The 16,533-nt window shown below is 46.5% G+C and overlaps 1 protein-coding gene and 1 non-coding gene across 2 annotated transcripts in view; one reads left to right on the forward strand and one right to left on the reverse strand.

Annotated features, from left to right (window-relative positions):
• Positions 1-592: 592 nt before the first annotated feature.
• The window catches only part of LOC139582880 (tumor necrosis factor receptor superfamily member 21-like), a 38,707-nt gene continuing 22,766 nt past the window's right edge, over positions 593-16,533 (reverse strand). The window contains exons 4-6 of the mRNA XM_071413299.1: positions 11,334-11,599; positions 3,524-3,734; positions 593-3,180 (exon numbers count right to left, since the gene is read on the reverse strand). Of these exons, the coding sequence (XP_071269400.1) occupies positions 2,951-3,180; positions 3,524-3,734; positions 11,334-11,599 (707 nt within the window). The 3' untranslated portion in view covers positions 593-2,950. The remainder of the gene's footprint in view (positions 3,181-3,523; positions 3,735-11,333; positions 11,600-16,533) is intronic.
• LOC139583882 (U7 small nuclear RNA) lies at positions 1,929-1,981 on the forward strand. Its single transcript, XR_011676641.1, has one exon. It is a non-coding gene; the product is annotated as a U7 small nuclear RNA (small nuclear RNA).

A 16,533-nucleotide genomic window follows, 5' to 3' on the forward strand; every position in this document is an offset into this window, starting at 1 on the left:
TTTGGAAAGTTTACCAACAAATTTACTGTTTCCATCAGGCTTGTCATTACATTTTTATCTGACATGTACTTTACTCATGTCACACCCTGATCTGTTTCACCTGTTCTTGTGCTCGTCTCCACCCCCTCCAGGTGTCGCCCATCTTCCCCATTATCCCCTGTGTATTTACACCTGTGTTTTCTGTCTGTCTGTGCCAGTTCATATTGTTGCCAAGTCAACCAGCGTTTTTCTCTTAGGTCCTGTTTTTTCCCGAGTCTCTCTTTTTCTCGTCCTCCTGGTTCTGACCCTTGCCTATCCTGACTGAGCCAGCCTGCCGTACCACTCTGCCTGCCCCTGACCTTGAGCCTGTCTTCTGCCCTGTACCGTTATGGAATCTGCCCTGGCTATGAACTCTTGCCTGTCCCCGACCTGTCTTTTGCCTACCCCTTGGACTATAATAAATATCAGAGCTCAAACCATCTGCCGCCTGTGTCTGGATCTGAGTCTCGCTTTGTGTCGTTATAACTCGCATAAAAAGGTTACATGGAAACCTGTTTACTGTAACAAATTCTTGCTGAAAGAGAGATACAGTAAGTATGACACACACTCCACATTATGACAAACGTTTTAACTTTAATTGGTTGATTTAAGATTTTACATAATAGTAAATGTACTGGTTACACGTGTTATGTTTAAGAACAGCCACCAGAGTACATGTACAGTATACCTCAACTTCAACGTTTCAGACTCGTTCTATATGCTTACCTTCACACTCCTACATTAGACCCAACAGCGATGTGGACAGCTCAAACAACACTTCAATTCAGTCCAACAAAGTCCAGAGCAGCTGCATCTATTTTACCCTCCGCAAAGTCCAGAATACTTTAGTAGCGATTGTCCTGAAAGCCCCCCATATCATCCTGGTATTATGCCCAAATAGAGAATTTCAAGTCTAGCACCAGAATAGCTTGATATGATTGGCTTGGCAAAAAGTCAGTCTGTGTTCCTTTCCTAACATCTGTGAGTTGAATACTGGCACTTCACAGCAACATGTTTTTTGGTGGTGCTTTTTTTAAGATGTTGAATTTAAAAGGAACTATAGTTGTACATTGTTATTTTTTAATCAAGTACCACAATCCAGAAGATGACTGTCAGATTCAAGTAGAATATGGAGCAACTATGCATATCTTACATCCAGTAAGATGGTCTCATTACACCAAGCTGGGACATATCAGAATGCCCTTGAAATCATGACAAACATAGTTGCTAAGAAATCAAAAAGCTAAAAAAACAGAAATGGTAATACTCAAAATAAATGTAGAAAAAATATGTGTGACATGTAAGTAAACAGCATTTCAAAGAGACATTGAAGCACATATGGCAGAATGCATACAGATGAAATGGTTATGTTACTCAAAGAACAAGAATTAGTGCATCAATCATATTACATACTATTAGTGTAAGACATTGTGCATCATGAGAGTGTGTCGTAGTGTCCCTCATAAAAAAATACTACAGTTTATTCTAGAATACTACAGTATTTACTATAGAAGTATGTAGTAAACTGTAGTATACTATAAAATTGTATACACTGTAGTATCCCTCGATCATGTGTAGGACTTAGTATAGAATTTTGTAGTACTGTAGAATACTATAATAAATACTACAGTATTATCCACAAAAAAACACTAGTAAATACTACAAAAAAGTCAGCAAAAATACTACAGTCCAAAATTATTATTTTTTTAAACTATAGTATATACTACAGTATATAATTTGTACATACTGTACCCTGCCCATTCCCCTCCCCCATGTCCCAATTTGGGCCACCCGTAAGTTTGAAACCTACATGCCAAGTATAGACCATATATTGTGTTCCCTATGGTTATAGAAAAGAGTAGAAGATCTGAACTCTCCGTGTCAGAACCCAGCACTCTCTACAGGTTATGGAAAATTTGCTCTTAGTATTTCTCTAGTAGGTTTCTTCAAGGAGAAAGCCCCCCACTTCTATGTCAAAGATAATACAACAAAAACACTACAGTACATACTACAGTCTGCAAAAACATTACCGTAATTAATATAGTATACACTACTGTTTGTTTTTACTACAGTATTTATACTATAGTAAACTGTAAATACTACAGTATACTATAGTAAATACTACAGTAAAGTTAGCAAAAACATTACAGTGAATTCTGTAGTATTCCTACCATAGTGTAGACTATAGTATTTCTTCATGTGGGATGTTTGACATTTATAGACATTGTGCATGAGAGTGTGTTGTTGAAGTTTGCTTGCATAAATATGGGTTTATAGCACTGGATGACACACCCACAACAATCTCAAAAATGTAAAGAGAACACTTGTTTAATGCTACATTGACACAAGGGCAATAGCTATGGTTTAATGAGCATAATGGTGATGGTGGTGCTATGTCTGTCCAGAACTCCAGGCTGGGTTACAGAGCCTGGCCACTCTGTCCTGTCCTTCCTCCAGGCAGGCAGGCTCACCATGGGGGGCTGTGTGTGTGTGGGGGGGGGGGGGGGGCCTTCAAGAGGTCAGGCATGTGGCTGTATGGTCTGGCCTGGGGGTGAGAGCGTGCAGGATCATAGAGAGAGAAGAGAGAGAATTTACAACTGCCAGGTCGCAGTTGTAAATGAGAACTTGTTCTCAACTAGCCTACCTGGTTAAATAAAGGTGAAAAAAAAGGGAGGCTCCCTGACCATGGTATTAGTGGGGGATTAAGTCAGGCTGCTAGGAATGGAGGATAGCCGATTGGCGGTCATGAAGGCGTGTAGACGACTATCCAGAATCAAGCAGCATCTCACTAGCTTACCTAAGAGTATTTGTGGGGGTGGGGAGAGGAGGAAGCCACACCCAAGTAGCCACACCGAAAAGGAGGGGTTTGCAGCAGAAGGAAGTGGGGCGTCCCCTGACCACAGTATAGGTCTGTAGCATCACAGCAGTGGGCCTATAGGAGGTCAGGCAGGTGGCTGTAGACCGAGTCCAGCAGGGTCTGGCTGGCTTCCTGGCTCTTGACCCCGGCAATCTCGAAGAGGCGATCCAGTTTGTCCTCTGCCATGGGGATCGCCTCGATGACGTGCAGCTCGTCAAGGTTTAGGATATGCAGCATGTCGTCGAAGATGGGCTGCAAGTCGCACGGGTCCAGCCGGACCTGACGCAGCACCGTGTCTTTCTTCTCTGGAAGTCACAGAGGAGAGGAAGAAAATGTCAGAATGAGGAGGATAGACTGCAACATACTGTGGATGTTAGCTACAGCTTGTTGTTGTCCATAAAATAGGAAATCGTGAATGACTAAATTAGCAGTCACGTTCTGCTGCTGGGAATAAAAGCCCAGTCATCCTTATGATGACTTAGACGTATTTCTCAAAGATTTCATAGTTGATGACTTGCTATAATGGAGTATGAAATCAGGTGCACTTTATAACCAGATGGGGGCAGTAAATACAAATACGTCACCTCTGTAGGAGCCAGTTGCTGAGCATAATTACTGAAACAGAACTGTGTCATAATATGTGCTTACCTTTGGTGATGAATGAGCCGGTCCTGCTGAGGGCGGAGTCTTTGCTGGAGGTGGAGTCACAGCGGAGCAGAGGCTCTGATTCGTCGGGGAAGAAGCCCTTGGTCCGGTCCACAGGAGACTGCTCCACCACCACCCCAGGAGACTCCAAAGACTTGTGGACAGGACTGTGGCTCGGGGTTACATTCACAGTCATCAGCTGGTTCAGATTAAACTGCAGAGAGGGAGAGGGGAGGAGAGAAAGAGAGGGAGGGAGATGGAGAGAGAGAGAGAGAAAGGTATATTATCTACTTCACTTGCTTTGGCAAGGTTAACATATGTTTCCCATGCCAATAAAGCCCCTTGAATTGAATTGAGAGGGAGAGGGGAGGTGAGGGTCAGTGTCCGTGTTGGAAACCAATGGCTGAGAAAGCAGTGTTCTGAGTCACGCTGTTGTCCGGACAGACCACTGCACCAAATACCCCAGTTTCGTACTCCTAGTTATCCGTACACCTCTGAAGGCTCTTGCGTCTTGCTTGCCACTCTGAGGATTTAAAGTATGGTATCTGTGATGACTCAATAGCAATTTGCGACTCTTTGATAGTGGGAACACCACTCAATGGTGACTTTGATCCTGACTGCAATTGTGTCCAGAAAGTGACATGCTGAGAAGTGCCAACGCTAAAGAGATTGCTAGATAGTTGGAAGATATCCTGACACTCACACCTCACCATTGTCATCAACTATTATCAATTCAAGAGCTGAGTGCTCAGGCTTGTCATGTCACAGACAGTCAGTGACTTTTTTTTAGCAATTGCTGACTTTTGAATCATTTACACATCACGACTTATGCCTACTATGGTACAAGTGGTTATTATTAGACTTTGGGATACACCTGCACAAGTTTGGAAACAGGCCATTTTACGCAGTGCAGGGAGAGGACAGGGAGCTCCTGTGTGCCCAGCCCCATGCAGCCCGCGTCAGGTGACACAGTGGGCCAACCCACAGCCCCAGACCACCCACTCCCATCCGTGATTCTCTCTCCTTGCCTCAGGGAGTGTACACAACCGGCCAGACATGAAAGGGATTCTGTGGACTTGGACAGAGCAGGAATGTACTGCCCACAGACCACATGGGCCCAGTCACACACTACCAGGTATAGTACACCACTGTGCTTGCCCTAGGGCTCAGACAAGACATAAATAACAGTCTTCTTCGGTATGGTAATGTAGTGAACTGGTGGTGTATAGACTGGATGAGCTCTTGAGAGACTTACATTTTGACTTCGGAACTGTAGAAAAAAGGCTCTGCTGTGAGTGAGGCACGAAGGAAATGGTAAAGGGCATTTCATACAGGCGATGGAAATGCAATGGAAAACTTTCAGGGTGCTGAAAATCCAATAGAACAGTTCAATATGGCTTCACAGAAACACAATGGAATTTCATGCAGGTGATGGGAGTGCAATGGAAAACTTCTGATGCGAACATAAAATCCGATATAAAACAGCTTGATGTGGCATCAGACAGACCTCACTTACTTCTGCGTGTGTATATGATCCATATGCAGCCCCTGCTATCTCCCCTATTTGATAACAAGTTCCTCTGTGCACTAGGTCAGATGGGCAGGCAATGACACGTCTACGATGACTGGAGCACTACGCCGCCCTGGCCAAATTATGTTACAAACAGCTGTTACAAAACCGACCAACTAACCCTCCAGAGAATCCCCTGGAGACTAAAAATACTTGAACTCAGATCGACTCATCGTGGAGAATTAGGAGAAAACAGGGGGAAATGGTGTCACCGTTCCAGATGCTTCTCTGAGTTGTCAGTAGCCAGTGACTGAGTCATTAGAGGAGAGACAGTGATCTGGCTGAGTCACTGACATAGCCTGTCAACACACACACAGCAGACCCCAGGGTAGGGACATTGTCACGCATCACACAATCACGCACACACTCAAACACACAATAGACACGCTAGGGGGTCTGGCCCTGTGTATGCTGAGGCATCAGAGACACAGAGAACATCCACATTTTAATTCGATCACAAATAACACTGATATTTTGCTGAATCTACAGAGTAGCTGTGATTAATTAATGTGAGTAGCTACAAATTTTGGCGCTTAGGAGAGATGTGTTGCATATTTAGTCATAAACCCTGTTCAGCAGGAAAATACAGCAGGCTATGGAAAAACTGCAATATCAAAAGACATTGTGGGTCAAGAGAGCCTTTACCTGTGTGGGTCAAGAGAGCCTTTACTTGTGACGCTGCAACCACTGATTTTCCAGCTGATACTAAACATCTTCCCCAACAGATGTGATGAAGGGCCTACCTGAAAGTACACGGTGATGAGCTTGATGCTCCTTTCCAATAAATATCCAGGGGCTTATTCTGGTGACATGAAGATAGATGCTTGCCTGCAGTTTGACAAATAAAAATGATCACTCTTTTGTCCATAATAATCTCATCATGTAGGCTATACGCGCACTGTATCTGCCAGCTGTTGGCTAGAAAGCATGTGCCGAGACCAGAGTGGGCACATTCGCTATATAGCGCAGCATTTTTACTGACAAAACCAGTTGAAAAAGCGATGGAAACCCATTTAACTTGTATTTTTTATTTGGTTCATGGGAATTTAACGGCAAAAGTTGTTTTTATGTGCACTACGTCACCACACACACAGCCTTTTATGCGAAACAAGGCAATTTGATAGAAACACATCTCTGGTTGAAAAATGCGCATTATGTTTTTATGCAGATTTTAGAATATTCACATGAACATCAGTCGCCAATTGGATGGAAACCTAGCTACAGTACATATGCATTATGAAAAACCACGCTCTGGGGAGGGGTTGGGGGTGGGATAGAGGGGGGACACAAACACACTAAGATTGGGCCTTTAAATCATTAACTGCTTTTCTGGGGATCTCACTTCCAAGGAGACAAGTGGTGTTTCCCCAGAAAATAATCACTGATTCACGATTGGAGTGTTATATTTGTGTATCGCTCTAGTATGAACTATCAAAAAACAGTATGTATGGGTAAAACAGTATGTAAACATTATTAAAGTGACCAGTGTTCAATGACTCTATGTACATAGGGCACCAGTCTCTAAGGTTGCACAGTAGAGTACAGGGTGGTAGCCGGCTAGTAACAATGACTAAGGTTCAGGGCAGGGTACAGGGCGGAGGCCCGGCTAGTGGTGACTATTTAACAGCCTGAAGGCCTGGAGATAGCAGCTGTTTTTCAGTCTCTCGGTCCCAGTTTTGATGCACCTTTACTGTCTCCACCTTCTACATGGTAGTGCTGTGAACAGGCTGTGGCTCGGGTGGCTGAGGCCCTTAATGATCTTCTTGACCTTCCTGTGACACTGGGTGCTGTAGATGTCCTGGAGGGCAGGCAGTGCACCCCCAGTCATGAGTTGGGCTGACAGCACCACACTCCGGAGAGCCCTGCGGTTGCGGACGGTGCAATTGCCATACCAGGCGGTGAAACAGGCGTAATCATGCGTACCACTGTTGTGTCATGAGCAAACTTGATGATTGAGTTGGAGACATGCATGGCCACGCAGTCATGGCTGAACAGAGAGTATAGGACGGGGCTGAGCACGCACCCTTGTGGGGCCCCGTGTTGAGGATCAGCGTGGTAGAGGTATTGTTACCTCAACACCTGGGATCGGCCCGTCAGGAAGTCCAGGGTTCAGAGTCAGGGCCCCGAGCTTATTGATGAGGGTGTTAAAGGCTGAGCTGTAGTTAATTAACAGCATTCTTACAAATGTATTCCTCTTGTCCAGATGGGATAGAGCAGTGTGTAATGCAATGGTGATTGCGTCATCTGTGGATCTGTTGGGGTGTTATGCAAATTGTAGTGGGTCTAGGGTGTCGGGTAAGGTGGAGGTGATATGATTCTTAACTAGCCTCTCAAAGCACTTCATGATGACCGAAGTGAGCGATAGTCATTTACTTCAGTTACCTTCGCTTTCTTGGGTACAGGAACAATGGTGGATATCTTGAAGCAAGTGGGGACAACAGACTGGGATAGGGAGAGATTGAATATGTTCGTAAAATCTCCAGCCAGCTAGTCTGCACATGCTCTGAGGATGCGGCTAGAGATGTCATCTGGGCCGGCAGCATTGTGAGGGTTAATGGGTAAAGTAGGTGTTTAGCTTGTCCGGGAGCGAGGCGTTGGTGTCCGCGACAAGGCTGGCTTTCCCTTTATAATCCATGTCTGGAGTCCCTGCCACATACTGAACATCTTGTGTCTGAGCCGTTAAACTGTGTCTCCACTTTGTCCCTACACAGTTGTTTTGCCTCTTTGATTGCCTTACGGAGGGCATAGCTGGTCTGTTTGTACACGTCCATGTTCTCAGTCACCTTGCAGAGGTTAAATGCGGTGGTTTGTGCTTTCAGTTTTGCACGAATGCTGCCATCCATCCACGTTTTTTTGTTTGGATAACATCCTCTATGCACTTCCTGATGAACTCAGTCCCCAACTCAGTTTATACGTCGATACTATTCTCTGAGGCAACCCGGGACATTTCCCAGTCTACGTGATCAAAATAAACTTGAAGCATAGAGGAGCAAAATTGACGCATGATCTGATTTGCCGAAGGGAGGGCGGGGGAGAGCCTTGTAGCTGTCATGGAAGGAGGAGTAGCAATGGTCAAGAATGCTCGATGAGCGAGTAGCACTGAATATGTGTTGATAGAAGTTCGGTCGCGTTTTCCTCAGATTTCCTTTATTAAAGTCCCCAGCTACAATAATTGCAGCCTCAGAATATGTGGTGTCCAGTTTGCATAAAGTTGAGTGTAGTTCCTTGAGAGCCAGAAAACTCTCTTGGGAGGTAATGCGGTCAGCATTTGATGGTGAGGTATTTCAGATCGGGAGAACAAAAGGACTTGAGTTCCTGTACATTACCACAATCACACCACAAGTAGTTAGTCATGAAACATACACCTCTACCTTTCTATTTCCTGGAGAGTTATTTCTTCCTGTCCGCGCAATGGACAGAGAACCCTGCTGGCTGAATGGTAGGGGACAGTATATCCGGAGAGAGACATGATTCCATAAAATAGAGTACGTTTCAGCCCCTAATGTCTCGCTGTAAGGAGATCCTTGCTCTGAGCTCGTTTACTTTATTGTCCAGGGACTTAACGTTAGCGAGTAACATACACGGAAGTGGTGGATGGTATGCATGCCTCCAGAGTCTGACTAGGAGCCCACTCCTTATTCCTGTTCTCCAGCAGCGGAGTCTTGGAGCTGCCCCTGGGAAGAAGGGAACTGTCTTGGGGAGTTCAAACAAAGGATTCAATTCTGGGAAATAGAATTTCTGGTCAAATTGCTGGTTGATCTCCAATCTAATATCCAAAAGTTATTTTCTGCTGTAGGTAATAATGCAAGAAATGTTCTGAGCAAATAATATAAGAAATAATATTTTTTAAATACTGCAAAGTTGGCTAGGAGCTAGAAATAGGGCAACCATGTCTGTCGGCACCATCTTCCTGTGCAGACTGGAGAATGCACCTGGGCCTCTGAACGAATGAAAGGACCTTTAATGGGAGTAGTAAACACTTAATAATGTCTGAAATTGGATTCCGTGTGTAGCATTGTGCCTGAAGGGGAGGCTAGAACTCTTATTATGAGAAGTGGCCTTGGTGTGGATGGAAAAGCCCCTACTGGGAGTAGAGGAAGGACCAGAGGGAAAGAAGAAGAAAACAGACAGAGGCAGCTGGCTAGGACCTTTAGGACAATACTTTTTCCCAAGCGGGGATTAACACAACAACCACTGAAGCACTAAGAGAGAATCTTCATTCTGTTAAAGCAGTTTGTTTCCGAGGAGTTGACCTGAGGTCTTGCGTGCCACAGAGAGCCAATGTGTTGTGATGTTTAATCTCTTCCTCTAAATGCATCATTCAGATGACTGAGTGCTTTTTTTGAGCAGGCTAAAACATGTCTGTCTGGGGCACAGAGGAGAGAGGGAGGGTGCCCCAGAAATACCTTACATGCTGAGCAGATTGGGGCTCCAACTACACTCATTTCACTTTATGGGGAGGGTTTTTTGTCTGACATAACGTCATGTTGGTCAGGTTCCTTGCTGACTGAAGCATCATAACACGTGCCCTAGACTTTTGCAGCTGCAAAGAAACAGACAGTGAGAAGTAAAAACACTTTATTTTGACCATTAGCTGGGGCAAAACTGTTTTTGCGGTGACATTATCAGTAAAAGGATATATCTCTGTGTCCTAGGGTAAACTACTACAGTGTGCCAAGGCCCTTCAGCATCATTGGTCTATGGCTAGGCCTCATTTAACACTGACAGTACAGTGACTCCATCAGTCAGCCCTAACCAGCTGAGACCGAGGGCAGGAGGAGAGACAAAGCTCAGCTCACACTGCAGCTATGGTCATCTGCAAGATTAAACAGGAGGACATGCTCCACATGCATACCAACACACGCTGACACATACAGTACATGCTGACACACACACGCACAAACAACTTGGATCAGCCTCTGTCCTTTCTGCTTCAGGCTCCTTGTCTTACAGCTATGATGAAATCACACTATTGGAATGAGAGAATATCAGCTGGGGAGGCAGATCAGCAATGTTTGGGGCTCACCACCTGCGGTTTGTTTAAAAACAACCCAGTCATGGAGGATAGCTCCAAGATGTGTCTTAATGAATTAACAAAACTGGGGTGGCAGCAGGAAACAGTATCCCCTCCCTCTCTCCTTTCCTCCCTCCCTCCTTCGCTCCATCCCTCCCATACATAAGGCAGCCAGCCCACTCTGGTGGAATCACCACACACAGACACCTCATTTATGAATCACACGGATGGGGAAGTCTTACATCAGTGGAACCACATGGTTGTATATTATACCTCTAAGGAAGAATACCATATGTGTACACCTACAATACTGTCTGTCTGCAGCATTTCTGTCTGGTACCAATAAGAAGCACACTGCATGATGAATGGTCATCCCTCCTTACAGAGTATCCCTCATGAATGACCATTTCCTGGTGGTTTACTCTTAAGTTATTTATAACACATGACCCAGTGCCGATTCAATGGAATGAGGAGAAAATCTGTAGAAATGGCCAAGAGTGTACTGAGGAAAAACAAGGGAGGGAGGAAGGGGAGAGAGCAGCCTCCAGCACACTATGTTCCCTACTCATACTGTGCTTCTGCTTCCCTGTTCCCTCCCTCACCAAATGATTTATTACCTGCAATCTCCTCCACCATTGATTGAGACAAACCACACTAGATATTATCATCATCCAAGGATTATTAAGTAGTGACGACAAGCAGAATTACAATAGGCAGCCTGTAAGATATATCTCCGGGTCTCAATATCTCTCATAAGACGACCATAACAAGCCCTTAACTGTAAGAATCTAACCTTGAGCAGAGAAGGTCACTGGACATGGGGATAATATGATATGTATCTGAGAGATGGGAGGAAGTTAGGAGAAAAGTGGAGCGTGATGAATGATCCACTTTCGCAACTGGCCAGTCTCTCTACGTTGACCTCTGTACTGTACAGTAGCGCCAAGCCAGGACAGTCACGAGGGCCCTTCCCTTAAGGCAGGAGGGCTGGTCACCACTCTTGTGACTTGTTTAAATTAACGTTGTGATCCCATATGTGATTTCTATGTTTGCGTTCACGTTGAGTGACTTTGTGAGTGACTTTGTACTCTAGAGATTTGGTGAGATAAAATGAGAACCTGAAGGCTCATTAGTGAGGAGTGCCATTTAGCCCAAATAGCCCACCTGTGATTCAAGATGGGAGAGTTCACTGGAGGACAGAACAGATTCTCTTTGCCAGTAGGGCTTACCTGAGGATTGTCTTCCATGATGCCCCGTATCTTCTCCACCACGTCAATGCGGCGGTGGCGGTGCAGGGCGTTGATGAGCTTGGCTAGGTTGGCGTCCCCATCGCGGATGGTCCAGTGCTGCAGGGCAGCGTATGCACGCTCGTGATCTGACTGGTAGCCGTTGGAGAATGCTGCCACTTCACGCTCCGTGGCATTGGCCAGGGATTGGTACATGTCAATCCAGTGGCTGCCAATCTGAGCTGCCACCAACTTCAGGATGTCCACACCTGGGTAAAGAGAGGAGAGAACAGGTACATTTTATGCCATGTCTGAAATAGACTGGAGCCATTGATTAACAATGGATGTCACTCTTGACTAATAAGTCAATCACTAATTCACATGGACTCTGTTGATCATGAGACATGATATGATCATTTACCCCTTCAGACTTTTCAGCCCTTCCTTCATTTATAGTAATTATGCCCATTAAGTACTTAGAAATCAAATTAAAAGAGCATACAATTATATTACTTGATTTTTCCTTAATTGTAAGGTTGTATCAGTTAAAAGCAATAGTCAACACTATGACTAGTGCAACAACAACAAATGGGTCCTCTTGAACCACACTGAGCCATTGTTCCTTTCTTCTAAAATGCTATTAAGTGAACACAGTGAATCTAACATTTGTGTTGTAGAGATGTAGAGAGTGAGTTTGTATGTGTGTGTTACATAAGGATTATGACCTCTCAGTTACCCTAAGCCTAAGGTCTCAGTTAGGGGGTAATCAGAACAGTTTTAGCCGGCCTGCACGTCTGGTTGCTGCTTATGAGCGATGCACCGTCATAAACTAGTGGATCCAGGAATACACTCTCTGAAAGTGATCTCTCACCAAGCTTTACCTCAGCAGATGCATCTGAAGTTCTCCACTACCCTCCACCTCTCCGCACCTCAGAACTGGCAGCCCATCTGTTCCCTCTGCACACCCTGTCCAGACAGACTCAGCGTGACTCATAAAGCTGAACTGGTCTCAACCAGATGGAGGAAGTGTTACTTTCAGTATATGAAGACAACCTCCTGATGGGTTCAAAGCCCCTTGAAGAACTGCCTGCCTGTCCTCCTGTCCGGCTTTTTGTGCTTTAAAGTAACACTGCCTATGTAGTTGAAGTAGTAGTAGTAGAAGTAGTAGTAGTATTAGAAGTAGTAGAAGTAGTAGTAATAGTAGAAGTAGTGGTACTACACTGCTGATCTAAGATAGACACTCCATTGAAATGATGTTGAGAATGCTCTTTCAGAATCTCTCTCTGATAATCACAATAGGCATGTGTGAGAGTAGCTGGTGCTGAAACAAAGGTCCTTAGTGCCAGTATGGAACATGGTTAGGCTCAGCTGCAGACTCAGCAGGTTGGTTGTCCTTTTCAGCCAGGGCCACTACCAAGGTATAAGACACTGCCTAAGCTCAGAGATAGAGCCCAGAGTTTCTCCTGACCATGTTAACTGACTGGGAAATAAACCCAGTGCCCTGTAGCTTATAATTAGGGAACAGGGCCTGTTTTTTTCCCTGATGGTCTGGAAAACTACTGGACCTACTCATAGATAATTGTGGGTTTTGATAGGGCAATATTGTTGTAAAACTGTAAATGGAAAATGTGCAAACTGTAAGACATTGGATCATCTCATGCCTTGACATATGCATACTTGCTTAAGGTCCGCGCAATAGCATGGCATGCTATAACTCCCTGCTGTTAATGGCATCTGGATAACAAACAATGCATAAATCCATCTTACGGTCCCCTTTGGTCTTTCATGCTAGAAATACCTCTCTTTAGTCCTTACGTCATGGTCTACTGATGAATGTGTTATGATAGGTTTGAGAAAATGCATACTCGTTGGTTTTAATGTAAAAATAGTACTAAGCGGCCTCAATTTGTTTATTGTGAAACGACACAAGAGGAAAAAGAGGACATGGGGTTCTCCTCCTCACCCAACCATAGCCTTTCTGAAGCTGTAGGACCTTATCTGAAGGATATCCTACACCACACCCTGCCTGGCTGGCTCCAGTCACACTTCTGAGGGACGCAGCAGAACATGTTGACTTGTAAATACAAGCCAAGTGGCAGAAATATGTCGGGGGGAGCATTTGTTATAACAGGAAATGTCCCAGACGTGAATAGCCTAACTAATATATATTCAGACTGCCAGGCAGACACAAACATCCCCAGGTGTTAAAACTTTACTCAGTCAAAACAGAACATGTTCGCAAACAGGTGCAGAAAAACCCCATGTCTGTGTGTCTGTGAAACTGGGCCATCCCTGCAGGTGTCACGTTCCTGACCTGTTTTCCCTTGTTTTGTATGTATTTAGTATGGTCAGGGCGTGAGTTGGGTGGGTTGTCTATGTGTTGTTTTCTATGTTGGGGTTTTGTGTGTTCGGCCTGGTATGATTCTCAATCAGAGGCAGCTGTCAATCGTTGTCCCTGATTGAGAATCATACTTAGGCAGCCGGGGTTTCACCTGTGTATTGTGGGTGTTTGTTCCTTGTTAGTGTTTCGCCACACGGGACTGTAACGGTAGTTTCATTTTGTTATTTTGTATCGCATATTGTTTTCGTGTTATTAAATTACCATGGAAACTAACCACTCTGCATATTGGTCCGATCCTTCTCGCCTCTCCTCGTCCGATGAGGAGGACGACATAGACTATCGTTACAGAAACACCCACCACCAAAGGACCAAGCAGAGTGGAAAAGGGCAGCGACAGCAGCAGCAGAAACAGACACAGGACTCCTGGACTTGGGAGGAGATCCTGGACGGCAAGGGACCCTGGGTTCAGCCAGGGGAATATCGCCGTCCCAAGGCGGAGTTGGAGGCAGCGAAGGCAGAGAGGCGCTGGTATGAGGAGGCAGCGCGGCGACGCGGTTGGGAGCCCGAGAGTCAGACCCCAAAATTTATTGGGGGGGGCACATGCGGTGTGTGGCAAAGCCGGGTAGGAGACCTGAGCCAACTCCCCGTGCTTACCGTGGAGTGAGAGGGCGTCGTACTGGTCAGACACCGTGTTATGCGGTGGAGCGCACGGTGTCCCCAATACGCGTGCTTAGCCCAGTGCGGGCTATTCCACCTCGCCGCACTGGTAGGGCTAGGTTGGGCATCGAGCCGGGTGTCATGAAGCCGGCCCAACGCATCTGGTCTCCAGTGCGTCTCCTCGGGCCGGCGTACATGGCACCAGCCTTACAAATGGTGTCCCCGGTTCGCCAGCATAGCCCAGTGCGGGCTATTCCACCTCGCCACACTGGCAGGGCTACGGGGACCATTCAACCTGGTAAGGTTGGGCAGGCTCGGTGCTCAAGAGCGCGTGTACTCCTTCACGGTCCGGTATATCCGGTGCCACCTCCACGTACCAGTCCTCCGGTGGCAGCCCCCCGCACCAGGCTGTCTCTCCGTCTCCTCCCTACAGGTGTACCCGTCTGCCCAGCGCTGTCTGAGCTGCCTGCCTGCCCAGCGCTGTCTGAGCTGCCTGCCTGCCCAGCGCTGTCTGAACTGCCTGCCTGCCCAGCGCTGTCTGAGCTGCATGCCTGCCCAGCGCTGTCTGAGCTGCCTGCCTGCACAGCGTCATCTGAGCCGCCCGTCTGTCCCGAGCCGTCAGAGCTGCCCGTCTGTCCCGAGCCGTCAGAGCTGTCCGTCTGTCCCGAGCCGTCAGAGCTGCCCGTCTGTCCCGAGCCGTCAGAGCCGCCCGTCTGTCCCGAGCCGTCAGAGCCGCCCGTCTGTCCCGAGCCGCTAGAGCCGTCCGCCAGACAGGAGCAGCCAGAGCCGTCCGCCAGACAGGAGCAGCCAGAGCCGTCCGCCAGACAGGAGCAGCCAGAGCCGTCCGCCAGACAGGAGCAGCCAGAGCCGTCCGCCAGACAGGAGCTGCCAGCCAGAGCCAGCCAGCCAGGAGCTGCCAGAGCCAGCCAGCCAGGAGCTGCCAGAGCCGCCAGCCAGCCAGAGCCGCCAGCCAGCCAGGATCTGCCCCTCAGTCCGGTGCTGCCCCTCAGTCCGGTGCTGCCCCTCAGTCCGGTGCTGCCCCTTGGTCCGGTGGGGTTGATATGGAGGGTGGTTGTTGTTAGGAGGCCACGGGGGCGATTAAGGAGGCGGACAAAAACATTGTTAAAGTGGGGTCCACGTCCCGCGCCAGAGCCGCCACCGCGGACAGACGCCCACCCAGACCCTCCCCTAGAGTTTTAGGTGGTGCGCCCGGAGTTCGCACCTTGAGGGGGGGGTTCTGTCACGTTGCTGACCTGTTTTCCCTTGTTTTGTATGTATTTAGTATGGTCAGGGCGTGAGTTGGGTGGGTTGTCTATGTGTTGTTTTCTATGTTGGGGTTTTAAGTGTTCGGCCTGGTATGATTCTCAATCAGAGGCAGCTGTCAATCGTTGTCCCTGATTGAGAATCATACTTAGGCAGCCGGGGTTTCACGTGTGTTTTGTGGGTGTTTGTTCCTTGTTAGTGTTTCGCCACACGGGACTGTAACGGTAGTTTCATTTTGTTATTTTGTATCGCATATTGTTTTCGTGTTATTAAATTACCATGGAAACTAACCACTCTGCATATTGGTCCGATCCTTCTCGCCTCTCCTCGTCCGATGAGGAGGACAACATAGACTATCGTTACAGCAGGCATAGCCATATTCAATTGAAAGATAAGTATGTGCGTCATAATTCAACTTGAATAAATTAAAATTGAAACAAAACCTTCATTAAAACATGGGGGGATTTCCAATTTACTAACAAAATGTAACATTCATTCCAATTCATTAATTGAATTGACGGAAAGTGAAATGGAATTGACCCAAACCTCACTCCACAGACTACAAGAAGCCACATTATGCAGACTGAACTATAATGTGCAGAGAAACTGTAACGGCAGCCTTCCTCCTCTTCACGAGAAGAGAGGGTGTAACAGGGATCGGACCAACACGCAGCGTAGCCAGTGCTTAACATGTTTAATATAACGATAAACAGTGAACACAACGAATACAAAATAACAAATGTGGCTAACCGATACAGCCCTATCTGGTGCAGAGAAAACACAAAGACAGGAAACAACCACCCACAAACCCAAACACAAAACAAGCCACCTATATATGATTCCCAATCAGAGACAACACAAAACACCTGCCTCTGATTGAGAACCATATTAGGCCAAACATAGAAACAGACAAACTAGACACACAACATAGAATGCCCACCC

This window comes from Salvelinus alpinus, chromosome 8, assembly GCF_045679555.1.
Source record: "Salvelinus alpinus chromosome 8, SLU_Salpinus.1, whole genome shotgun sequence".
Taxonomy (NCBI): domain Eukaryota; kingdom Metazoa; phylum Chordata; class Actinopteri; order Salmoniformes; family Salmonidae; genus Salvelinus; species Salvelinus alpinus.